The sequence below is a fragment of the Girardinichthys multiradiatus genome, chromosome 1 (genome assembly GCF_021462225.1).
Source record: "Girardinichthys multiradiatus isolate DD_20200921_A chromosome 1, DD_fGirMul_XY1, whole genome shotgun sequence".
Classification (NCBI taxonomy): domain Eukaryota; kingdom Metazoa; phylum Chordata; class Actinopteri; order Cyprinodontiformes; family Goodeidae; genus Girardinichthys; species Girardinichthys multiradiatus.
In genome coordinates this window covers 38,696,400-38,722,132 of record NC_061794.1, presented here as the reverse complement: position 1 = coordinate 38,722,132, position 25,733 = coordinate 38,696,400, and the positions used below count along the sequence as shown (strand labels likewise).

The following is a 25,733-nucleotide window of genomic DNA, read 5'->3' as shown; positions in this document are numbered from 1 at the left end:
ATAGCTGCTAGGAAACCACTGCTGAGGACAGTAAACAAGCAGAGGAGACTTGTTTGAGCTAAAGAACTCAAGGAATGGACATTAGACCAGTGGAAATCTGTGCTTTGGTCTGATGAGTCCAGGTTTGAGATCTTTGGTTCCAACCACCGTGTCTTTGTGTGGCGCAGAAGAGGTGAACGGATGGACTCTACATGCCTGGTTCCCACCGTGAAGCATGGAGGAGGAGGTGTGATGGTGTGGGGGTGCTTTGCTGGTGACACTGTTGGGGATTTATTCAAAATTGAAGGCATACTGAACCAGCATGGCTCCACAGCATCTTGCGGCGGCATGCTATTCCATCCGGTTTGCGTTTAGTTGGACCGTCATTTATTTTTCAACAGGACAATGACCTCAAACACACTTCCAGGCTGTGTAAGGGCTATTTGACCAAGAAGGAGAGTGATGGGGTGCTGCGCCAGATGACCTGGCCTCCACAGTCACCAGATCTGAACCCAATCGAGATGGTTTGGGGTGAGCTGGACCGCAGAGTGAAGGTAAAAGGGCCAACAATGCTAAGCAACTCTGGGAACTCCTTCAAGACTGTTTGAAAACTACCTCTTGAAGCTCATCAACAGAATGCCAAGAGTGTACGGAGCAGTAATCAAAGCAAAAGGTGGCTACTTTGAAGAACCTAGAATATAAGACATATTTTCAGTTGTTTCAAACTTTTTTGTTCAGTATATAATTCCACAGGTGTTAATTTATAGTTTTGATGCCTTCAGTGTGAAGCTACAATATTCATAGTCATGAAAATAAAGAAAACTCTTTGAATGAGAAGGTGTGTCCAAACTTTTGTTCTGTACTGTAGATTCTCACTGAAGGCATCAAAACTATGAATGATCATATATAGAATTATGTAGCAACCAACATTTGTAAAAGAATTTTAAATATATTTTAGATTCCTTAAAGTAGCCGCCCTTTGCTGTGATGACTGAAATGTTAACCTTTGGCTGTCTCTCAATGAGCCTCTGGGTAATTCTGTTAAGGTTCTCTGGAAAACCACTTCAGGTGACCACCTCATGAAGCTCATGTAGAGAATGCCAAGAGAGCAAAGTAGTAATCAGAGCAAAGGGTGGCTATTTGGAAGAATATATAAAAATGTGTAGTCATTTCACACTTTTTGTTTACTACATAATTCCATGTGTGTTCATTCGCAGTTTTATTGCCTTTTGTGAGAATCTACATTGTAAATATTTATAAAAATAAAGTCACCTATTGAGAGAGTGTATCTAAAACCTTTGACTGGCAGTGTATATTAGCTGTGAACTTCGGGTAAATGTTGCATCGGATGATGAATAAAAGCAATACAGTCATAGCTCTGGAGAGCTCTGGAGCAGGTTTTCTGCTGCAGTTATCTTACCCTCTATGTGGACTAGTCGCACAGTTCCTGCCAAAGAAAAACATCCCCACAGCATGATGCTGCTACCACCATACTTGACAGTTGGGATGATGTTACCAAGGTGATGAACAGTTCGGTTCCTGTTTTTCTCCATAAATGGCACTTGGATCTCAGGCGAAAAACTTTGTTTTGGTTTTATCAGAGCAGAAAATTTGGTTTCTCATGACAACCTCTAAGGTGCCTTTTGGTGAAATTCAAGCAGGCTGTCATTTTCCTTTTACTGAGGAGTGGTTTCCATCCGGCCACTGAACCTTAAAGGCCTTACTGGTAAAATGCGTCAGCAATGGCTTACCTTTTAGATGGTCCTCCCTTCTCTGTAATGGAATGCTAGAGCTCTACTTTAGTGATCATTGGGTTCTTGCTCCCCTCTCTGACCAAGTCTCTTTTTCATCAATTATTCAGTTTAGCATGGTGGACAGATCTAGGAAGGGTCTTTCAGACTTCTTCTATTTCCAAATACTGGAGGCCATAGTGTTCAATGCTGCCAAGAATGTTTTTTTATCTTGTGCATGTTTGTGCTTTGACACAATCTGGTCTAGGAGGTTTACAGACAATCCCTTTAACTTCATTGCTAGGTTTCTGCTCTGTAATCCACTATCAACTGTGAGGCTTTAAACAGAACATTTGTTTTTATATTAAGTCATGTTCAGTCAAACAAAAAATTTAACTGTACACAGGTACAGTTAAATTGAAAAAGCATGTTCAGTTTGATTGGTGGAAATCACTTGTACCTGAATTTCTAACAAATTAATATATTTTCAGTCTGGGAATTTTGGTACTTAAAATATTTGTAGTTGAATGTATTATTTTCTCTTTAAATATGCCATTTGGATATAGCATATATGTTATGTATGATATCTGAAGTTTCCCATTGTTAACATTAGATGCTGTTTCATGCGTGTGAATGAAGACAGCCTTGATAATTATACAGACATGAACCAAATAACTGTGATTACACGGTTATTTGTAACTGTAGCAGGCGTGGGAGGAGACGGAGAGGTTTTGCCGGTTGTCAGACAACATCAAACACACCAGTGGAGTGTTTTGTGTTCATAAGGGTCCTGTTTAGTCTGGACAAATCTGTAATTTTGATTTAAATATTTTCATGTTCTAGACAAATGTGGAAAAAGAAAATAAAAGTTTGGGAAAATATATTATTTTATTATATTTTTTATATTTTAATTTACCGAATTTATTCCTAATCCCAACTGACTAAAAGGGACATCTGTCTGTCCGTGTCGTCCATCCTTTGTCTTTATCTTTTTACTTTGTATTACACAACGGCTGCACAATATATCCCAAATACAGGGGTTGGACAATGAAACTGATACACCTGTCATTTTAGTGTGGGAGGTTTCATGGCTAAGTTGGACCAGCCTGGTAGCCAGTCTTCATTGATTGCACATTGCACCAGTAAGAGCATAGTGTGAAGGTTCAATTAGCAGGGTAAGAGCACAGTTTTGCTCAAAATATTGAAATGCACACAACATTATGGGTGACATACCAGAGTTTAAAAGAGGACAAATTGTTGGTGCACGTCTTGCTGGTGCATCTGTGACCAAGACAGCAAGTCTTTGTGATGCATCAAGAGCCACGGTATCCAGGGTAATGTCAGTATACCACCAAGAAGGACGAACCACATCCAACAGGATTAACTGTGGACGCAAGAGGAAGCTGTCTGAAAGGGATGTTCGGGTGCTAACCCGGATTGTATCCAAAAAACATAAAACCACGGCTGCACAAATCACACCAGAACTGTCCGTCGGGAGCTCCACAGGGTCAATATACACGGCCGGGCTGCTATAGCCAATCCTTTGGTCACTCATGCCAATGCCAAATGTTGGTTTCAATGGTGCAAGGAGCACAAATCTTGAGCTGTGGACAATGTGAAACATGTATTGTTCTCTGATGAGTCCACCTTTACTGTTTTCCCCACATCCGGGAGAGTTACGGTGTGGAGAAGCCCCAAAGAAGCGTACCACCCAGACTGTTGCATGCCCAGAGTGAAGCATGGGGGTGGATCAGTGATGGTTTGGGCTACCATATCATGGCATTCCCTTGGCCCAATACTTGTGCTAGATGGGCGCATCACTGCCAAGGACTACCGAACCATTCTTGAGGACCATGTGCATCCAATGGTTCAAACATTGTATCCTGAAGGTGGTGCCGTGTATCAGGATGACAATGCACCAATACACAGAGCAAGACTGGTGAAAGATTGGTTTGATGAACATGAAAGTGAAGTTGAACATCTCCCATGGCCTGCACAGTCACCAGATCTAAATATTATTGAGCCACTTTGGGGTGTTTTGGAGGAGCGAGTCAGGAAACGTTTTCCTCCACCAGTATCACGTAGTGACCTGGTCACTATCCTGCAAGAAGAATGGCTTAAAATCCCTCTGATCACTGTGCAGGACTTGTATATTTCATTCCCAAGACGAATTGATGCTGCATTGGCCACAAAAGGAGGCCCTACACCATACTAATAAATCATTGTGGTCTAAAACCAGGTGTTTCAGTTTCATTGTCCAACCCGTGTATATCTCCATCACAATATCAGTGTCTGCAATATTCATATAGTAAAGGACTGTTTGGAGTGCAATAATTGCAGGCTAATATATTGCAAGTGCTATGAAGTTGCATTTTTAATGCTAATGTAATATTTAACCTGTTGGAAAGAGTTTCATGGCAGCAGATGTTCCCATTGGACACAAATGACATTGCCCAAAATGCTAAAGGCCACAGCGTAGGAAGCAGATGAGAAAGAGGAAAGAAGAAAATAGGCATTTATTGCAAGTGACATCATCACCACAATATTTTCTGATATCATACAGCCCTACTTTGTGTAAGTTTGTGATGGTGGGATAGAAAATGCTCTTTGCTGGTGTCACTGTCAAACACAGTTCCATCTTAAATGTTATTCTGACTGTAGATATGTCAGGGTAGGTGATTAGCTGTCCTCTAGGAGCCATTACCTGTCTTGTGAAGATCAACACACATCTACTTTAGTAAATTTTCTTATTCTTTACCATTTTGAAGAGTGGGTAAGAGAAGTGGGCCTCTGTATCACCTCATATTTATACCCGGGGACACAGAAAGATATACCAGAGGTGCCACTAAACATAGGTGGTATTATAATATTTTGATAAAGGTGTGTTGTTAAAGGGCAAGACCCAATCTAAAGTCAGTGAAGAACAAAATATATATTTAAGAGAAAGTAAAGATATGCAGCTTGATCTGAAACAGAATGTGGACAAAACTGTCCTCATGTAGAACACAGCCATCTTGGCTCTGATGGACAAGTAAGAAACACATAAAAACACAGTGTCATGGTAGACAGATGGCATGATTTGACAGAGATCAGACTTGTTTGTTTGGTATTTTGGTGCAGTTTAATGATTTTTGTTGTTTATTTATAACATATTATGCTGCCAGAAGAAATTATGTGGCACGCGGCGATGAGCAGTGAGGGGAAAAAAGCGAAATGTTTCTGTACGCTCATTCTGTTTTCACACTTGTCTCTGTCAGTGTTTCAGGTTCCTCTGCCTGCTGGCGTGTTCAGCTCGGCTCTGACTCACTGTGGCTCCGAAGCATGTTTGTTGGTTTTACAGTGGTTCAAATATGGGAGAAACATTTATTTACCCATATGGATCAACAGTTGTGTGACAAACAGATTCACTCTGCAATCTTTTCTTTGGCCTGATTCAGCAACAAAAAGGAGCTGTTACTCTTATTGTTGGTTTGCTGTAAATAAACAGAGCTAAAAATCAAAGTTTGTGAGCAGTTGTGCTGTTGATGTCTGTGTAAATGTGAAACATAGTAATCCCTAAACACGCAGAAGCAGGAGCAGGAGCCTTAGGCAGGATGTCTGTTCACTTCACTGCTCCTGTGCTAGATGGGAACTGAGACTGTCCTTTTCAAACCACTGCTCTCCTTATGCCTTCAGCACTGGGAGGACATTTTTCTTCCGGTTCCGCTGCTTTGTTAACCTTCTTAATGTTTTAGAAAGGTTAGATAATGTTGTAATTAAGCCCTTCTCTGTGTCTGCAGATCCCAGTGAGACCGTGGCACCTCTCTGCGTGCATGAGTGTAAGGGTGTGAGCGTGTGTGTGTGAGAGCAAGTGAGCGCCAGCGCTCCCACATGGCCTCCATGCAGGACGGGCTGAACTTCACGGCTCCTCCCTACGGCAAGGTCCTGCTGCTGGGCGCTATTGCTGCTGCCTCAGCCTTTGTTGTTACCATCCTTATTGTGGTGCTCTGTGTGGGCTGCCAGAGGTGAGAGCAACACTGCATGATCCATGCACACACTTCAGCATTTGAACTTTTGCATGTAAGTTCTCTTTTAGTCAAAAATGGGGTGGTGGTGGGAAGAATATTCCAAATCCTGACCAGAAGTAGTCGTACTAACTCATTATTATTATACTTCATTAAATGCACAGCGCTATAAAAAATATTCTTCAGGATTTTGTCAGATTTTCTTTCACATTTAAATAATTTAAATGCTTCAGAACATGAAACAAATTGTAATAACAAAGAGTTAACCTGGGAAAAAAAAACGGAAATCCGTTTTTAAATAGTGATTTCATTTATTGAGGCAAAAAGGCTTTCCAACAAAACCTGCTGCTATGCCAAAAATGACCCCCCCCCCCCACCACCACACTATTTCGGTCAAATTAAACCAGCCACACCCAGGCCATTTCCCTCCCAGATCTCCAGAATAAAATAAATCACATAAATAGAGCCTGTCTGACAATATGAAGTAGGCTACAAGATCTCAAGACAGAGACCATCTGAGAAAGGGTTTTGGTCTGCTTTCAAACAGACTTTGGTGTGGTTAGCTTCTGGTGTGAATACGACCGGGTCTCAATACGACCCAACAATAGAAAACATATGCCTTTTTGGACTTAACGAGCCACCGTAGCGAATGCTGTGAATGGTGAATGCATTGAAATCATACTTGATCCACTGCCTTTTACTTAGCAACGCTGCTGCCAGCAGGTCAGGGCACCTGGAGCGTCTCCTTCAGCTTGCAGCACGCATTGGTTGACAAGGTTTCAAAATTAGAAATAGACATCGCGAAACCTGTGTTGAATAAGCTGCTCTTTACACTTACAATGATTTTGCAGCTGCAATAACTGTGCAAATATGCAGAGCAGAAATGCAGCAAGCATTGCTTCTATGATAGTTTTCCTCCATTTCTGGGTTTGTGCTATTTACTGTGTAGTATGTGAAAGTGAACTGCACCAAACAAAAGAAAAAAAACAGATCACTTTTGGTCCAAACCAAACAAATGGACCAAAGGACTTTCCTGGTGTGAATATGCCCTAAAGGCTTTGGGACTCCAGTGAACCAAAATGATATTATCCACATTTCAAGAAACCATCGAACGGTGGTGAACCTTCCCAGAAGAAGCAGAACCTACCAAAATGCACACACTCAAATCTAAGGGCAATTAGAGTGACCGACTGATCTAAAAGTCATAATTTCGGACTGTGAGAGGAAGCCAGGGAGAACATGCAAACTTACTGGAGAAAGACTTCAGGCTGGGATTTGAACCCAAAATCTTGCTGCATGGGAACAGTGCCACCAACTGCAGCACTGTTCAGCCCAAAAACGAAAACCTACATCAACGGATTAGTCGACACGTTTTCCCCATTTTTTTGCTAAAGTGAGATGAATATTATAAAAATAATTTTTTTAGGATCTGGAATTTGCTTTTAAACAAAATTAAGCTATCACAAAACTAGGCGAGTCTACCAAAAAGAATCTCACTTTATTCACTTTAAATTTAGTAAATTCTGTTGCTTCATGACTTAATTGATCAAATTAAACAGTAACTATGATGGAATAATACAAGGTAGGAGAACCATTAGAATAATTTAAGAAACAGTGTCAGGCTGGGTTTGCATTGCCTACTTGTTCACTCTACAGCGCTCTATGTTGTCCATTAGCTCTGCTTCTTTTCAGCTTGACCTTGAGATTTTGGGAGATTAATAAGAGAACACGAACTGTGTTTGCATTTCAGACGAATCGAGTCTAAACTATAAAAGGTATTTGAATGAAAATTAAAGAGCCAAGTGTGATGTAGTGAGTGAGCAACTAAACATTTCAAACAGAGTTTTAGAAAAGAGTCACTTGGTTAAAAGGATGATTCCCACCTTCTTATGTGAGCAGAGAGAAGTGAGTGCGAGGTACAATTTAAACCTCAAACAAAACAGTCACAGTACAAAAACTATGCGTCAAATCTAAATAATTCTTAACCTTTTGAGTGGCACAAACCTCTGATGGTCAGATATGTAAATCTTTATGTTCAAATCCAGTTTTGAAAGCAAATTCTGAGCTAAAATATGCAGTTAAGCCTAAAAATATTGAGACCTCTGGCAGATTTACATTTTAAAAATATTTTTGTTTAACCAACTATCAAAACAAAATAAAACAATGTAAATGGAGCATCAATAAAACAATTTACCATTCTTTATTTCAATTCTATTTATCAAATGGCATGTAAAAAAAATCTTTATACCCTTCTCAATAATCAAAGGAAAAGTTTGGCATCACAGCAATCAAACTCTTTACACAATAGCTGAACAGCTTTTTTAATATTTTCATAGGTATTTAGAAGATTCGTCTTTGAGGCTGGAGGTTCTCCTTGCCATCACCCTAATCAGACCTCTGCCTGGGCCACTTCAAAATGTCAGAAGAAACATGTTGGTAACATTAAAAGATCACTTTAAACCTAAAGGGGTATGAATAATTTGGGCGTAACTGTAAAAAGGGTAACTTAGAGTTTGGGTGTGCGTTCCCTTTGTTTCTGCAGTAGACGACACACTGGGGGTCAGAAGACAAAAACTACATTTTCATGTATATCCTGTACACTGCTTGATGAAACCAAGAGCATGAAAGCAGTTGAATAAAATTCAAACTGGAATTGTGTAACAACTATAAACGATACATGAATAGAGAAAGTTTAAACTTGGACTGGTGTTTCTAGTGTGGCTGAGCTATGGATTCCAAAGACGGATGTGTTTCCTCACTCAATCAACAAAATCCCATTATTGTCTGTATTGAAAATTTCTCTTTTCACTTTCTTACAATGTTTTGAGCACTTTATGATACATCACTACTTAGAGTCATAGCACTCTATTCATCATTGAACCAGATTGTGATATTTTTATGTTTCTTTTCCCAGTGCTGGAGGTGAAGCAGCAAACTGAAAGCCCTGACGAAAACTGAAAAATAAGATGCCTAATGTCTAATGAATATACAGAGCTTTAAAGAGGGAAACTTTTATAAAATGCTGTTGAAGATTGCTGAGCATGTCAGGTTATAATTCATGAGGAATCAAGTCAGGTTAGCAAAGTTCTGCTCCTCAGATTGATGATGAAATACAGCTACAGTATATCATTTGTGTAAGAACATGTTTTTAAAAATCTCTTCTTTAGCCACTGTTCAAATCATTACAAGTCTTACAACTTATCAACCCTACAACTCCTAGCTTTTTCTGCCAGAGACTTTCTTGCTAAAGGTACATTTTTACTCTCCTTGCTGTAACTGAGATGAAATGAATTGTTGGATTTCTCAGTGATAGAAATACGTTTTGTAAGTGAACAATTATTTCCTCTTTGAAAATGCGTTCAGTTCTTGGCTTAATTTACTTAGCTACGCCCACTACTGGCAGGCATATGTGCAAACCCGAATCAGTGCCGTTCTCTTGTATGCAGTCATACAGTGACTCAGCTTTGTATAAAAAAATATAAATACTCAGGCACAAACGCTGCACACTGTCAGTGCATCCTGTATGACAGAGCATGGTGTGTTTTATTACAGGAAGGGGAAGACACACAATGTTCCCGGTGAAGGTGGAAAACACCGTCTCATGGACATGGTAGGTATTAAGAATTCACGTCTTCATATCTTGATTGGATTGCAGCCAACGTATCTAAGTTTAGCACAAAGAGTAAGGACAATTTGTATTTGACCCTTTATATTATTGTAACAATTCTATTGGCAATAAAATCGAACAGCTGCAAAGCCAGTTTATTCCCCATTAAATGATGCCTCAATTGTAAAGAAAGTTTTTTTAAGTTGAGCATCACAGTTGGTTGTGCCCATAGAACAATTAACTTATTCTGCCATTGACTCTTGTTTGGTGGCACTTTTCTGGACTTGATGATCGATGTTTAAAGAAACAAGACATATTGGCAATTTATTAATTTATTAAGCTAACAAACAGAGGCCTCTGTAGGGAGTGGGGCAACTGTGCACAACCACACTAGCCTGACTCCTTCTCTTCATGCTGTGGGATTGCATCTTATTTTTCCACCAACATTCGTCACAAATCAACCAGTGCTTTTGGGTTGGTCACTCTGGCATGAAGAGCACCCCCAGAATGCTCCCGGCCCTGTTCATTTAGGTTGAGGTCAGAATTACAGGCAGGCCACTCCATCCTTTTTAGGAGTTCAGACCTAGACTTTGGAGATATTGGGATTGACATCTCCCCCAACGAGGGAGATGTTTCTTGTGGTGTAGTCTACCACGCCCACTTCAAGGCCTGTGTGACATCGCCCTCTTATATGAAGGTCAGCTTTCAGTTCTTTAGATGGAACAAGTGGTCACTTCAGAGCAGACACCAACTAACAGCTGTAGCATCATCCATGCTCAAATGTGGTGCTACTTAGTCATTAATTGGACACCTGATTATCTGTACCTGGGGTACCAGAAGCTTAAAACAGGAGTCAAAAGGAGAACAAGTTGCTTGGTATTGGCACAGAAGATTTCATGGTTTTTCGTGGTCATAACCCACATACTCAGCTCTACTGCTCAACGTACAAATGCATTTTTCTTACAAATTGGTGCAATTTAAGGAAGAATAAAAAGGTTTTCCAAAAAAGAAATAATGGACCAAACACAAGTTCACCACAAGGAAACATAGTAGGAATCATGCAGAAGTCACTTCTTCAGCCTTATTAGTGTGTTTCTGTGTGTTTTCAGGGTATACTCAAGCAGTCAAAGCTGCGGTCCATCAGTAAATCTGACACTGAGATGAACAAGATGAACTGCAATGGCAAAAGTGAGTGCATCTTTCACATATAAATCTTGTTGTGTACTCCTTTAAAGTGTACCTCATTGTTGTCCTGGAGAAACTATTGTTCTCATTTCAACTGCATGACAAAATAATTTTTGTGTCATTCAAGTTGATTTTTGGGACATGAACACAAAGCATCGGGGTATGCACTGTAAGTATCATTTATTTGTAACCACTAAAAACACCAAAGCTTGAGTTTGAAGGTCTTTGCGGTGTTTCCTGGACTCTTTCATATCTATTCACTCAAACTTTGATTAAATCTGAGGAAATAAGATGAAAATTTCACTCACAAACAGAATTCCCATTATATTTAAGATTCAGCTTTATTTAATTAGTCTGTTCAGACCTAAATTATAAGCATGTATCTCTCTTTCAAAGACACAAATCAGAGCGCCAACACGACTTCTGGAGCTCCATCACTCAGAGTCAACAGGGAGCTGCGTTGTGGGCACTGTGACAGTCGCCCAGGAGGCTTTGAAGAGATATATGTCTTCCCTCGTACTTGTCCCGCTTCCACTGCAATGTGTTGAAGCCAGTTTAGATTCACAAACTCAAACATCTATGTCAGTTACCAGTTTACTGTTGTTTTCAGATTGTACTTTCTCCCACATTCATAAACCTTTCGTGGAATAGTCAAATGAGGGATGTGAATTCTGTTTTCTGGAGGGTATCAGCTCTAGAAAGAGTATAACAGCAGGCTATATGTGCCTTACAGAGGCATCTAGTAAGAAACGTCCAGCCAACATGGACCTTCTGCTGCTGCCCAGCCGCTGGTCTAACTCTGACCTTCGTTCTCAAGGCAGGCAGCTTCCCCAGATCCCCTCTGGGGCTGGAGAGGACAGCGAGCACACTTATTCAGAAGTGGGCCAACGTTCCTCCACTACACGTACTGACGATGCCCTCTACGCCATGGTAGGCAGGGCCGGGCAGACGGACACGCCTGCCCCTCCAGCCGTTCCCGCCAACACCCCGGCGCCCCCGGACCCGGATGGCGAGGTAGACGGAGCGCTGCCGGAATCCGAAGCCCCGGTAATGTCTCCCCACCACCCTCCGGAGACAGCGGAGTACGCCTGCGTCAGGAAACTGAGGAAGGCTGAAAAGGCGCCTCAGAAGAGGGACAGTGGGACGGATATGGCAGAGCCTCCAGCCCCGCCTCTACGCCATGGACCGCCGTCGCATCCCGCCCCTCCGCCGCCACACCCCCACAGCACAAAGTTGCCTCGTAGAAACATTGAGGCCTTCAATGTCCCATCATTCCCAAAGGTTGGTACAATTTGATGTTCTTTTCTTTGATGTTATGATAATAGATATTTAGTAGTTTTGTGTTTTGTGTCATGTCTTGTGTGTATGATCCAACAGCCTTCATTGGTTTCTTGCGTTCATCTTGAAAATGGAGCTGCTGTTTTCATGTCTGTCAGGATACAATGTTCCAATGTGGACTCTGCTTTTTTGCGTTTCTAAGCATGTTTAGTTTCGTAATACACACCGGAGTAGAAATATTTAAAATAGCAATATTTTCTCCACAAACCAAGCAAGACACTTTTGCCTTTAACCTCAGTGTATAAAAACTTTTATTTCTGTTCTTTAATTTCTTTAGATGGTGGCATGATGTGTTTCTTTTTCAGATCTATTTTAACTTGTCATTTAAATGTGTTTTTTATTCTACAGGTCTGACAGTAATCAGGCCTGGGTGTGGCTGAAAAATTTGCAATTAGCTTTTAAGAAAATAATCATCACTACACAACTGGTTTGCATTTACTGACTTTTTGTCTATGTATTTGTCTGGAACTAAAAGTTGCCTAACAATCTAAAACACTTAAGTGTGCACAAAAGTAAAAGGACACATGCAAATGTTCTCCTAGTATGAACTGACCCTCACCTTCATCCATCCATTTCTTGGGATGTTTTATCCCAGGTACTTAAAGCCTAACCATCTTTCTAGACCAGCATACTTGCCTCTCAAGGCTCTTGTCTTCCAGCTTCCTACTTTCCCCACAGATCAGAGTGTTATCTGCAAACATCATAATCTATAGAAACTCATGTCTGACCTCACTGATCAACCTGCCCATCACAACTGAAAGGGGCAAATACATTTTAACAGGACTGTACAATTTAACGGAAAAACAAACATATCTAATAGAGGCAATAACCTGGTTTCATACGTACACAACCTAAAATTCATACTTTGTTGAAGCAGTTCTTTGATTCTGGTTATGGTTATAGCGTCTTTGACTCTCCAGCAAGCACCTCAAGGGTTTGGATAAAACTTCAATATAATTTGGAACTGTTTATAATTTAATCTAAAAAGTCCCTGTTGCAGCTGAAGAAAAGTAACCCCAGAGCATGATGCTGCCACCACCATATTTCACTGTGGGTATTGTGTTCTTTCTGTGTTGAACTGTGTTGGAATTGCACCATAATGTGTTCTCCCACAAGGTTTAAGACAAATTTTAATCAGGCCTGGAAGTTTTCTTTGGAAGAAAAGGATTGTTTTATTTAAGACACTTGGAGAAAATGAGAGATTGTTGTCACATGTAGGATACAACCAATACCTGATTAAAGATCCTACAGCTGATGAGTTTCTATTTATCTGTGGCTAAAAGGTAAAAGATGCAGATGAGCAGAACTCATGAAATCTTACTACGACAGCTGAACATTAATTCAGGTTGATTACATTCACAATTGTTAGCAGGTGTAAACTCAAAAAGACTGAATGCTACTGAAATTGAATCAAAAGGTGCTTTAAAGTAATAGAATAAGGACGTGCACATTTATTCAACCAGGTTATAATGCTTTTTTGTTAAATCTTTACATTTATCCCCTAACCGATTTGTTGGTTTTTTTTGGTTTGTTATTAATTTTACATATACTGCACTCTATATGTGAAATAAATAATTTATATATTTTTGTACTGTAAAAAAAGTATTTTAATGGTGCACAAACTGAGACTGAGACTTGCAGGTATGAAAGGTCACGTGTTTTTGCTTTGACATGTCTGAGAAATATCTTTTTGTTTTGTATTTTTTCTTGCCGATTTTCTGTCAGCTGCAGTTTTTAGTGTTTGAGGTGTATCGATCGGGTTCTGGAGTTTCTGTGAGATTTCCTCTTGATGCTGCTGAGGATCTGCACAGCTGTAATCGTGCCAGTGATGCAGTTTCTCCTGCACTCGGCTGTTCTGATACGCTGGCACTTCAGTAAAATCTCTTTGAAGTCCAGGCAGTGAATCTGTTTATTTGTTGTGGAGTTCTTGGTGATGGTGGGGGTGTTTCTGCCCTCAGCAGTGTCACCTACTCCATATGTTCGCAGCAGCAGGACTGCAGGTTGGCTGGCTGGTTTTTATTGTACATGCAGGGCTCTTTGCTCCCTTCCAGGGGACAGTGGGACACCACTTGCTGCCCTGTTTGAGGTCAGAAAGGTTGTGCTATCTGCTGTGACCCGAGTTCATTTAAAAGCACAGTTCACAGGTTTACAAGTGAACGCAGTTTGCTCACAGGTCTGTTTGCCACGGATTTTTTGTGGATGATGCAACTCGCTGAAATTGAGTCATCTACAATAAAAGCACCTGCTTCCTTGCAGGCTCCACCTTTCAGGGAAAATCATTCAGCACTGTGTGAAATCCATTCAACACGACTCCAACACCACTCCTATTCTTAAGAGAGGTTCATTTGTCATCCATGAGCCTGTCTCAAAATGCAGTTTCCACAGTCAAATAGGTCTTTCCATCTCTGCAGCATACCTGAACATGTGACCTACTCTCTCCTAAAGTATGGTTTGTTGCTGTGTTGACAGGAAGTGATGTTTATGGGCAATGGAGAGCAGTACATCTGGAAGCCTCCAGAGGATGATGACATGCTGATGCTCCAGAATAAAGCTCTGGGTCCATTGGGAGCTCATACAGTGGAGAATATACAACCGTCTGCTGCAGTGGTGAGTGACGACAACTCCTAATGCGATTCAAACTGTTCGTCATGCTCTGCATCTAATGTTCCCAATATAAAGAATTTAAATCAGTTTATTTGCATTCATCCAGTATAGAACAGTATTTATTCCCCTTGACCTTTTGCACATTTTTCACCATTATAAACTGATTTGTGTTTATCAACATCAGTTTGAAAGTCTTGCTACATGTTCCCGATTGGATATAAATCTGGACTTTGACTGGGCCATTCCAACACATTTATGTGCTTTATCTAAACCATTCCATTGTCGCTATCTGTTTAGGGTCATTGTCCTGCTGTAGGGGTAATCTCGGCCTCGGTCTCCAGTCTTTTGCAGCCTCCAACAGTGTTTCCCCTGATATTGTCCTGTATGTCTAATGACAGTGGACTCTATTTATTAATTCAGTTACTTCTGAAGGTAATTAATTTCATTCAGCTATTCAAGTAATGGGAGCTGAATAAAAATGCAAACCAAACCTACGGAGATATATTTTATGTATTGAATGTTTTAAACATTCATCATTTCATTTTCACAATTACATGCTACTTTGTGTCGGACAAGTTCGAAGCTCTGTATGTGCTGGATGAACCCTTAAATAAAGTCAAAACAATTTAAATTGGAATAAAGCTTTTAAAATCTCGTACTCGTACTCGTCATCTTCCGCTTTATCCGGGACCGGGTTGCGGGGGCAGCAGACTCAGCAGAGACGCCCAGACGTCCCTCTACCCAGATACCTCCTCCAGCTCCTCCGGGGGGAACCCAAGGCGTTTCCAGGCCAGCCGAGAGACATAGTCCCTCCAGCGTGTCCTGGGCCGTCCCCTGGGCCTCCTCCCGGTGGGACGTGTCTGGAACACCTCCCGAGGAAGGCGTCCAGGAGGCATCCGGTATAGATTCCCGAGCCACCTCAACTGGCTCCTCTCGACGTGGAGGAGCAGCGGCTCTACTCCGAGCCCCTCCCGGATGGCCGAGTTCCTCACCCTATCTCTAAGGGAGTGCCCGGCCACCCTACGGAGGAAGCTCATTTCAGCCGCTTGTATCCGGGAGCTTTTAAAATCTCTTTTAGTGAATCAAAAGGTTGTCTAAAACAAAAGAACACATCATTTAGTTATTATCTATAGAAAGTTAAACAATCTTGCCCAAAATTTCTGACTTAGAATCATATTTTAAACAACTGCTTTTGTATATTTCATTGCTGTTTTAAATGAAAAACATTAATCTTCATTAAATGTTGTACACTTTTCAAGAAATTCTGTATGTTTTACTAATTGCACTAAAACAGTTTTATTTTAGCTTCAGCCCTTTGCTGAAATAAATCAGGTTTGTTTAAAGGTTTGGTGACTCTGATGAAGACCCAGATGGTGTAAAAACATTAGTCTCCATGACGTTTTTAAAATAAAGCTAAAAACTGATCAGAGAGCTCCAGCCATTGCTTCTGATTACCTTTAATGAAGGTCATATTTGTGCAGGTGTTCCTCCCACAGAGTGTTTTATTTTCTTTCTGCTCCCTAGAGGTCTTTTTCTGTAAAATTCTCTGTAAATTGTCAAAGTGCAGAGATTTTGATTAGATTTTGCAGATTTTGGAGCAAATTGCTTGATGAGTCAGATAATGGAAGAAGAGTAGAAACAGTGGTAGTTCGCAAATGAAGGGCACCCTGGATGAGACCGTCCTTCGACCCCTCTCAATCACTTAAAATGCAAATAATTACCTCAGACTCTGGGGCCGGAAAAACAGGAAGGAGTCTTGGAGATAACCCTCATTGACTACACATGCATACAAGTAAAAGAAAAGTGGTTTGGGGCACAAATGACAGATCAAGAAACTGTCAACAGGCCCATCTTACCTCTGGGGTAGCTGCAGAAATCCATACCTGAGGTGGTTTTGATCTCCACAATATGGCCAGGAAGTGGCAAGAAAAAATACTGTTAAAACAAAAATATAAGAAGTCTTTTTTTGTAGTTAACGACAAGGAGGAATATGTGGAAGAAGGTGCTTTGGTCTAATGAGACTAAAATTGAACATTTTGTCTGGCAAGCTATCTGTGAAGGAAAATGAATACTGCACATCACCACTATAAAACATGGTAGTGGCAGCATCATGCACTGGGGATGCCATTTGTCAGCAAGGATGGAAAAACTTATCATAGTTGATGGGAAGACAAATGGAGTTTTACTCCCTAAACTTGTTAGGCTGCAAGACGTGAGACAGGGGCAGAGATTTACCTTCCAGCAGGATATCTGAAAACATACGGCCAGAGATTAAAAAATATTCATGTGTTAGAAGGGTCCAAAGTCCAGACCTAAATCCAACTGAGAATCATTGTCCTTACCTGAAAATTCATATTTATGAATCCTCTTCATCCAGTTTGATTGAGCTTGAGCAGGGGACTGAATACAAATGAATATTTTTGCAAAGTACAGCAATTTTTAAAATTTGTATATATGCCAACTAACCGAAAACTGATTATGTGTTTATCTGAGATGTTTAGAAGTGCTGCAGGAGGATTTTGTTAAAAGTAACTAAAGTTGTTTATAACAACTTGAACTGTTTAAGTTTAGGCTAAGCTAACAAACAACTGCCGATGCCTCTGAAGGACAAAATCCTTTATGCATTGTTAAAATCTCCTAATAAAAATCTAAGCATTTTGCTGTCTGATTCCAGGTGGCTGAGATGTACTCAAAAGTGTGCAAACCTGGGAAAAAGAAGAGAGCAATGCCGGGGTCTCCCCCAGCCAACCTCGGCTTCCGGACCTTGGGTCGAGGCGACTGGGACCGGGAACGAGACGGTGGATTCAGCGTGGTGGTTAAACCCCAGACATGGGCCCCTCAAGAGGGCAAAGCAGTCGGTGGATCCCTGGACGACCACTGCTACGAGTCCATCGGCACAGAGGAGTGCGATCCAGCCTATGATAACATGGAAGGTGGAGGCGCCTGGAAACGAGAGAGGCCTCCGAACACATGTGCCACGCTGCGGCCAAGGAGGAAGAAAGCCCAGCAACCCCTGCAGCAGCAGCATCCTCCTCCTCCGCCGCCCACGCAGCAGACCCCCAAATTACAACACCTGCCTGCCAAAGCCCTGTTGTTGCCAGGGGAGAACCTGTACGAGAGCATCGGTGATCTGAAGCAGGGCTCTGCCACCTCCAGCACCACCACCATCTTCACCTTCAACGATGGTATGGAAATGTATGTTACAGGGCTCTGAGGCAGCGGGTGCACTGTGACCCCCATTAACTTTCTGAGCTAACACCACAAGGAGTGACTGCTGGGTCCCTGTCATGCTCACCCACACATACGGTTTACATTTAAGTCATAACATCAGGCCTCTCACAGTCTCCAGAGGGCTTGGGTGGTAATGCTGATCTGTTATGACCTGGGCTAAATACAAAGTCCTGTCTGCAAACCTTAAAGGAATCCAAAGGTAGTGAATAATAAATGAGCACAAGACCATTGCAGAGCGATCTGTAGGTAAACAGTAGCACTTCAGTTTTACTGATACATCTGTGCAAAGCACAATAAAGTAGAAGCCTAAATTCTTCCTCAATTCTAGCGGGTAAAAATAGTCCTTTATTCAGTTCAAGTTGGACTTCTAATTGGGGAAATATTTTAGCAGCACTTAGTCTGTGGTGAACAGGCCTTCCCTGTATATTTGATCAGAATTTAAATAAAACATTAATCAAAACACTTGAAAGCTCAGGGACCAAGAAGAAAAACTAATTATAAAAAGTATTATAATAAACAAATTGCACACATTTTGCATTCCTCCTGAAAGCTTCGACAAATTAAGACCATTTCACCTTAAAAAAAAGCCAATAGGATACCATGATGTTTCTCTCGACATGGTCTGAACACTGTCTCCACTGCTGTCTATATATGAAGTGTTTTACTTTGTTGATCCTGTTCTTGCACTTTGCCTGCTACGAGTTGCATGCCTAAAAATTAAAAAAAGCAAAAAAACAAGCACTGTTATGTGGTTTCTCTATATGAATGTTATTATTTTCATTTGTAGTTGGTTGTGTACCTTTTTCTTCTGTTTTCACTGTGTTGCTTTATTTCTCTGTGGAGCTCTAAGCCGGTTTGATGAAGGATGTGTTTGGCTTAGTGGGGATCTGTGCAGCCGAGAGGAGTGTTTAAACGCTCTGCTGCGCCTGCAACACACGCAGGTTCAAATGAATCCAGGAGAACTGTTCCAATGCTAGATGTGGAGACGGCCCACCCCTCCACCCCTTCTTTTACACGCCCCTGTCTGCTCAGTCACATCTGTGGATCATCCCTGCCTTGTGGTCATATGAATCAGCTTAGGTTTTCATCATAGTGTAGCGTGGAGAGCTACAATAGGAACTGACTTGTGTTAGCAAACGTCATGTCTCATTATCACTCCATTGATGAACACTCTCTGTTATCAGTGTTAAAATATATCACAGGAAAAAAAAGACGTAAAGCAAAAGCGCATCGAGCCCCCCCCAAACTTTCATACCCAAAACCTGAACTATAACAGAAATTTCACACAACCAAATATCCCCCAACAAACAATGTGATTATACTGTATGTTAATGCAACGTGTATGTACATGACAAAAAGAGAAAGAATAATAAATATATCATCAGTGTCAAGAAATCTATCTTTTTCTATTATGTTCAGTTGTGTTTTTTGGAATGACTTCTATTGTGACACAAAACGAAACAGCTGCAATGTAAAAAGTATTCCGTGTTACTCTCTGTTTGTTGTTTTGGAAGCCATGACGCTCCGGTGTGTTCTTGGAAAAAGCCCTGCTAAGTTTTTAATGTGGCAGCTAATGTTGTGTGTTTGCTCTTCAGACTACAGGGTCTTGTATTCGAAAAGGCGTGTAATTTAAGTGCTAAAGTGCAAAAGATTGTAATGTTTTATATCAAGATTACTATTCATGAAATGTCAAGTCAAGTTTATACTTTTGTAATAAAGTGGCACTTTAAAAAAAAAAGAAGTTTTATCTCATAGTCTCGCTTATTAAAGTGGAGGAAAAAAAGCAAAAAGCTTTTCTGATCTTAAAAGCTGCCTCAAGATTTCTATCTGTAGACTTTTAAAAGAAAGAAAACTATTTGCATACCTTTCTGTTTCTATTTCTGGCATTAGTTTAGATCTGAACCGATTTCTCTTCTACACAACTTTAAAGGGATAGTTTTGAAGTGAGGTTCTGTTGAAAGGTTACAAGCAGTTAATATCTTACCTGCAGTCCATCTCTCTGTTGGCGATTTTAATTTATGCTGCATTTGATTCGTGATTGGAAGTCAGATCTCAAGATAAAATCACTTCATAACAGAGCTTGTTCTATTTGCGTGTCAAAAAAATAGTGGGATTTCATTATTGTTTTGTCGCTAACTATTATAAGCAAAACAACCAGATAACAGTGAATTTTCCTTTTCTGTATGCCCTGAAACACAAACGCTGATAACAAATAGAATTTGCAGGGTACTATCGGGTCAACTGAGTTACAAACTGTCTGGAGTGTTAATAAAGGGTACATACCTGCAAATTTCCCTATGTTTTATAAGTGTGGCAGCCATGCTGGATATTCTTCAGGAGGTGCTCTTGATGCATTTCCAGGTGAAAAATGAGAGTGCACCATTAACAGATTAGCTGGTCCTTGAGGCTAAAGCTAACGAGAGGAAATCCCTAAAAGACTTCCGCCATCTTTAGACACTGGTCCTGTCCCAATTCCCACACTACACCCTACGCCCCTCTATGAAGTGTTTACTTTGTACAAGTGCATGTAAGGGTTGAAGTGCGCAGGTTACCAGCGTGCAAAATTGGAGAATTGGGACAGTAGGGGTTACGTCATCGACTTGCACCTCTGCACCTTAACAGCAACATCAAAAAGAGCGGGAACCAGCGCTGTTTTCACAGTCTTGCTGCTAAAAAAAACTATTTAAAACTGCAACAAGTAAAAAAAATATATTTGTTGGCTTGCTGTCTAAAGTTTACGCAGTTCTTATTATTCTGATTTGATGGTTGATTACATTTATGGTAGTGATTGGTTTTTGCTCTGAACGTCATCTGCAGCAGTGAATTGTGGGTAATATACTTCGGCGACGCCCGCATCCCATAAATGTAATCAACCATCAAATCAGAATAACTGCGTAAACTTTAAACAGCAAGCCCACAAATCTATTTTTTTTACTGGTTTTCCAGGACATTGTAAGATACCACTGGCTTCAGAGTGAGTCAGTAGCCCATAACATTGAAGTTACAACAAACACTGGCGCGGCGAGAGTCTGGTGTATAAACCTCCTTCGCTTCCTGCACTTTCTTCTCCTCAAAACCATTGCTTGTTGCAGTTTTAAATTATTTTTTAGCAGCAAGACTGTGAAAACAGCGCTGGTTCCCGCCCATTTTGATGTTGCAGTTAAGGTGCAGAGGTGCAAGTCGATGACGTAACCCCTACTGTCCCAATTCTCCAATTTTGCACGCTGGTAACCTGTGCACTTCAACCCTTACATGCACTTGTACAAAGTAAACACTTCATAGAGGGGCGTAGGGTGTAGTGTGGGTATTGGGACAGGGCCAGTGAAGGCAGGGGGCAGTGCGCCACCGGTCTTCTTGAGTGAAAAATGTACTGACAACAAAACATGCAATGTGTTTCCGATCATACCTAATAGAAAAGCAAGGCTTTATAAAAATCCGTATCATACAGTCGACTTAAACCGCTATAATATTTCTGCTTTTTACCAGAATTGCTTTACTTGTTTCGGCTCCTGACAGGCTGATCTTTGGTGGTGCAACAACTCTTCTACATTTCATAATAACAAAATAACCACAGTAAGTGTTTAAAATATAAAGTTACAGCCTCAAAGGGGTAGTTCAAGATTTTTTTTAAGCGAGGTTCTGGTTAAAGGTTATGAGCAGATAATGTCTTAGCTGCTGTGCATGTTTTTTTTTTTTTGGCCATCTTCCTTTATTATGGTTAGCTTTGTACCTAATTTTTGGAGCTTGGATCTGCTGTGGAGACTGAAGCTAGGAGCCCAAAACTCTTACTATCCAAAATAACTACAATCCACATAAAACATCTTAGCAGTTTATACAAAAGCTATTTTACTAAGCTTCAAACTATCCAGGCATTTTTATTGGGTTATTTACACAGAAAGCAATGATTGTTTACACAGCATGTCAAGGCAGGAAGTGGTGTGCCATCAAATATCTTCCTGTGTGAAACACATACTGTCAGAGTAACTGTTTGATATAATAAAGAAAATGGTTTGAGCAAACCCTATTTTACCGATTTATTTATTTTTACACTGTCTTGCTTTTCCATCAAGTACCTATTGATTTATTTTAGTGCATTACACGAGCAAAAGAAGTACCATATTAAAATCCTTTCTTTAAGGTATTTTGTATGGTTATGGAAGAGCAAAGTGTTTTAACTTTATCTGCAGTAGATAGCTCTCTATCAAACAAGTTGAACCTAGAAACTGTAGGTGAGGGCTAGTCCAAGAGAAGCCCAAGACCAAACTTTAAACTGTTGTCTCATTTGCATTGTGTGGTTATTTACACTGAAGCTGACTATTATTTACATAGGAAATTGAGTTAGGAGGGAGTGCGACACCAATGATATTCCTGTGTGAAAAACATACTGAGGAAGAAATGTACAATAAAGCATTTCAGTCAAAGTAAAAAGCAAAAATACTGTTGGATAGTGTAGATCCAGACCTTTAGAAGATATGTGTAGCCTAAGTGAACACTATTTTATTGATTTGTACACTGCCTTACCTTTCTAATTGGCAGTTATTCTGACCAGACAGCTTTACACGTTCATGATTGTTGGCTGGTTTTGAGATGTTTTGCGCCAGAAAGACTGGGACTGCTCACCATTACAGAATCCACCATGAATTCAGAGTGTCAGAAGGTTTAAGGAAAATCAGAGACTATATATATATATATAAGAAAAACACTAAAGCTGAAGCAGAACTTGACCCTGAACATACCAGAACTTACCAGCAATTCCACAGAGAAAGAGATTGAAAGTAGTAGGTTGAGTTAAAGCCAAGATCTTGATCTCACTGAGATGCTGTGGGTGATCTGACTAGCTGTGAGAAACCAATCAAACATCTCACAGCTGAAAGTGAGGAGTGGGGCAGATTTTCCTCATATTATGACAGACTCTGGTAGATGGCTACAAGAAACGTCCTCTTAAAAGATATTTCAACCAAAGGGGTTAAGACTAGATTTTAGGGGGTAGGATGTCCTAACGTTTTCCTCAGCTAGAGAACACATTTTTGTTTATATCCTTTGTTTAAAGAGTAAAACAAGCTTATTTTTTGTTGTTTAAGTGCAATTAAACTACTTTCTTTTCCAGAGATTAAACAAAGATATATGAACATTTCTCAATAAAAAAACGAATATTTAATAGGGGTGACCCAATTTTTTCACATGACTTTATAAACTTTTAACACAACCTCACACTAACAGTCTCGATCTAACAAGCTAAAGCTGAAACAAAAATCTGTTTGAGGGGAGCTCCCATGTGTTTTTATATAAATATATATATGTATGAATGTGCACATGTTGGAGTATTGGGGTCCGCATCTGTGTAGCTGTGGATGGAAGAGGGGGGAGGAAGGAGAAAAAAAATAGGTCACCCCTTAAAACAAAAAGCTTGCAGTCAACATCGTAGCCGTCTGCTGAATTTTCATTGGCTGGCCTGTCTCCATGGTAACAGGTTAACCTTGAGGCAGTAGTCACATGGGCGAGCAAGTCTTCTGCTGTCTTGGAGAATACAGAGTACGTCGGGTGACATCCACGATCACAGTGCCAGCCAGTCACGGTGGGTTGGAGAAGAAAACACACACACCTAAATAAAACAAAACACACCGGCAGCAGCTCAGACCGTAGGTGTGAAGATGACACAACATTCACAGCTCGTGTGATGTGCTATAATCTCACTGTGAGCAGCATGAATGGCTGAATGGATGCATGAATGGGGATCTGAGACTAAACTGGAGGTGCGCTACGGCGAGAGGGACCAGGGATCACAGACAAAGAGGGGAGATCATGCTTTAAACTGGGAGATTACACCACAATGAGGAGCATCACCAGGGTGGGTTTTATAGCACTGATCAAGAGGCGTGAACACAACAGAGTGGAAAAAACAGGGCTGGTCGTAAAATCCCCAAAACAATCTTAACATCAATATATTCAAGTTTTTAACAGGCAGTGAAGCAAAGACAGAGATTTCAGCACCTTAAAACAAAATCAGGTAAATAAGTCACCAAACGTTTAGATATAATTCAGGTGAGTCGGTGTTCTGTGTTTGTAAAGAACACATTTGTGAAAAGAACAGGGAGAGCAGGAAACAAGAAGCTTAACGTAGGCGGCACTGACCCCTGCAGGCCTTACAATGTAATACAGCAGAGGAGTGCTGAGCGGCCTGCGTGTGAACTCTGAGTCCCTTTAAAATATTCAGCTGCCATCCTGTGACCATCCCTGTTAGGTATTATTTAGTCAACTCAGAGGTAAGGAACAACACAGAGTCAATTTTACTTGCAGCAAGGGTAGATGTGCAATACAAACTACAAAGTATTAGCCCCCTCTCTCTTTAACATCCAATAGAGTACAGAACAACAGCATACAGATGTTGCAAATGCACCTTTTTTATTAGATATGTGTATATTGTACATTGTAAATTGTAAATTTGTATATTCTGTAATGCAGAATATTGCATTGTACATTGTACAGGGATTGGACAATGAAACTGAAACACCTGTCATTTTAGTGTGGGAGGTTTCATGTCTAAATTGGACCAGCCTGGTAGCCAGTCTTCATTGACTGCACATTGCACCAGTAAGAGCAGAGTGTGAAGGTTCAATTAGCAGGGTAAGAGCACAGTTTTGCTCAAAATATTGAAATGCACACAACATTATGGGTGACATACCAGAGTTCAAAAGAGGACAAATTGTTGGTGCACGTCTTGCTGGTGCATCTGTGACCAAGACAGCAAGTCTTTGTGATGTATCAAGAGCCACGGTATCCAGGGTAATGTCAGCATACCACCAAGAAGGATGAACCACATCCAACAGGATTAACTGTGGATGCGAGAGGAAGCTGTCTGAAAGGGATGTTCGGGTGCTAACCCGGATTGTATCCAAAAAACATAAAACCACGGCTGCAGAAATCACAGCAGAATTAAATGTGCACCTCAACTCTCCTGTTTCCACCAGAACTGTCCGTCGGGAGCTCCACAGGGTCAATATACACGGCCGGACTGCTATAGCCAAACTTTTGGTCACTCATGCCAATGCCAAACGTTGGTTTCAATGGTGCAAGGAGCGCAAATCTTGGGCTGTGGATAATGTGAAACATGTATTGTTCTCTGATGAGTCCACCTTTACTGTTTTCCCCACATCCGAGAGAGTAACAGTGTGGAGAAGCCCCAAAGAAGCGTACCACCCAGACTGTTGCATGTCCAGAGTGAAGCATGGGAGTGGATCAGTGATGGTTTGGGCTGCCATATCATGGTATTCCCTTGGCCCAATACTTGTGCTAGATGGGCGCGTCACTGCCTATGACTACCGAACCATTCTTGAGGACCATGTGCATCCAATGGTTCAAACATTGCATCCTGAAGGTGGTGCCGTGTATCAGGATGACAATGCACCAATACACACAGCAAGACTGATGAAAGATTGGTTTGATGAACATGAAAGTGAAGTTGAACATCTCCCATGGCCTGCACAGTCACCAGATCTAAATATTATTGAGCCACTTTGGGGTGTTTTGGAGGAGCGAGTCAGGAAACGTTTTCCTCCACCAGTATCACGTAGTGACCTGGCCACTATCCTACAAGAAGAATGGCTTAAAATCCCTCTGACCACTGTGCAGGACTTGTATATGTCATTCCCAAGACGAATTGACGCTGTATTGGCCGCAAAAGGAGGCCCTACACCATACTAATAAATTATTGTGGTCTAAAACCAGGTGTTTCAGTTTCATTGTCCAACCCCTGTATATTGTACATTGTAAATTGTAAATTTGTATATTCTGTAATGCAAAAACAGAACAAAAGAGCAAAGTGTACCGGAGGCAAATTCCTTGTTTGTATGTACGAATTTGGCAATAAAGCTGATTCTGATTCTGATTTATACATGCTTGGTCACACACAGTTCAAACAACATTCAGGGTGGGTGGGTGTGTGTGTGTGTGTGTGTGGGGGGGGGGTCAGAAAGGTTAGGGTTCATTTGTCTTGATTATAAACAAACAGAGGAAGTGGGAAGTGGGGACCTGGTGAATAGCCCCCAGATGCTGCTA

General features: G+C 40.9%; 1 protein-coding gene across 4 annotated transcripts in view; it reads left to right on the top strand.

Annotated features, from left to right (window-relative positions):
* Positions 1–19,419, top strand: part of si:dkey-70p6.1 (uncharacterized protein LOC570575 homolog) — a 28,742-nt gene extending 9,323 nt beyond the window's left edge. The window contains exons 2-8 of one of the 4 annotated variants that reach the window (XM_047374076.1): positions 5,489–5,713; positions 9,266–9,323; positions 10,430–10,508; positions 10,633–10,674; positions 11,323–11,786; positions 14,313–14,450; positions 17,122–19,419. In XM_047374076.1, coding sequence (XP_047230032.1) covers positions 5,580–5,713; positions 9,266–9,323; positions 10,430–10,508; positions 10,633–10,674; positions 11,323–11,786; positions 14,313–14,450; positions 17,122–17,661 — 1,455 coding nt within the window. In that variant the 5' untranslated portion in view covers positions 5,489–5,579 and the 3' untranslated portion in view covers positions 17,662–19,419. Of the gene's footprint in view, positions 1–5,488; positions 5,714–9,265; positions 9,324–10,429; positions 10,509–10,632; positions 10,675–11,238; positions 11,787–14,312; positions 14,451–17,121 lie in introns of all 4 variants that reach the window. The other 3 variants (XM_047374071.1, XM_047374093.1, XM_047374084.1) reach the window with 3 other exon arrangements.
* Positions 19,420–25,733: the final 6,314 nt, after the last annotated feature.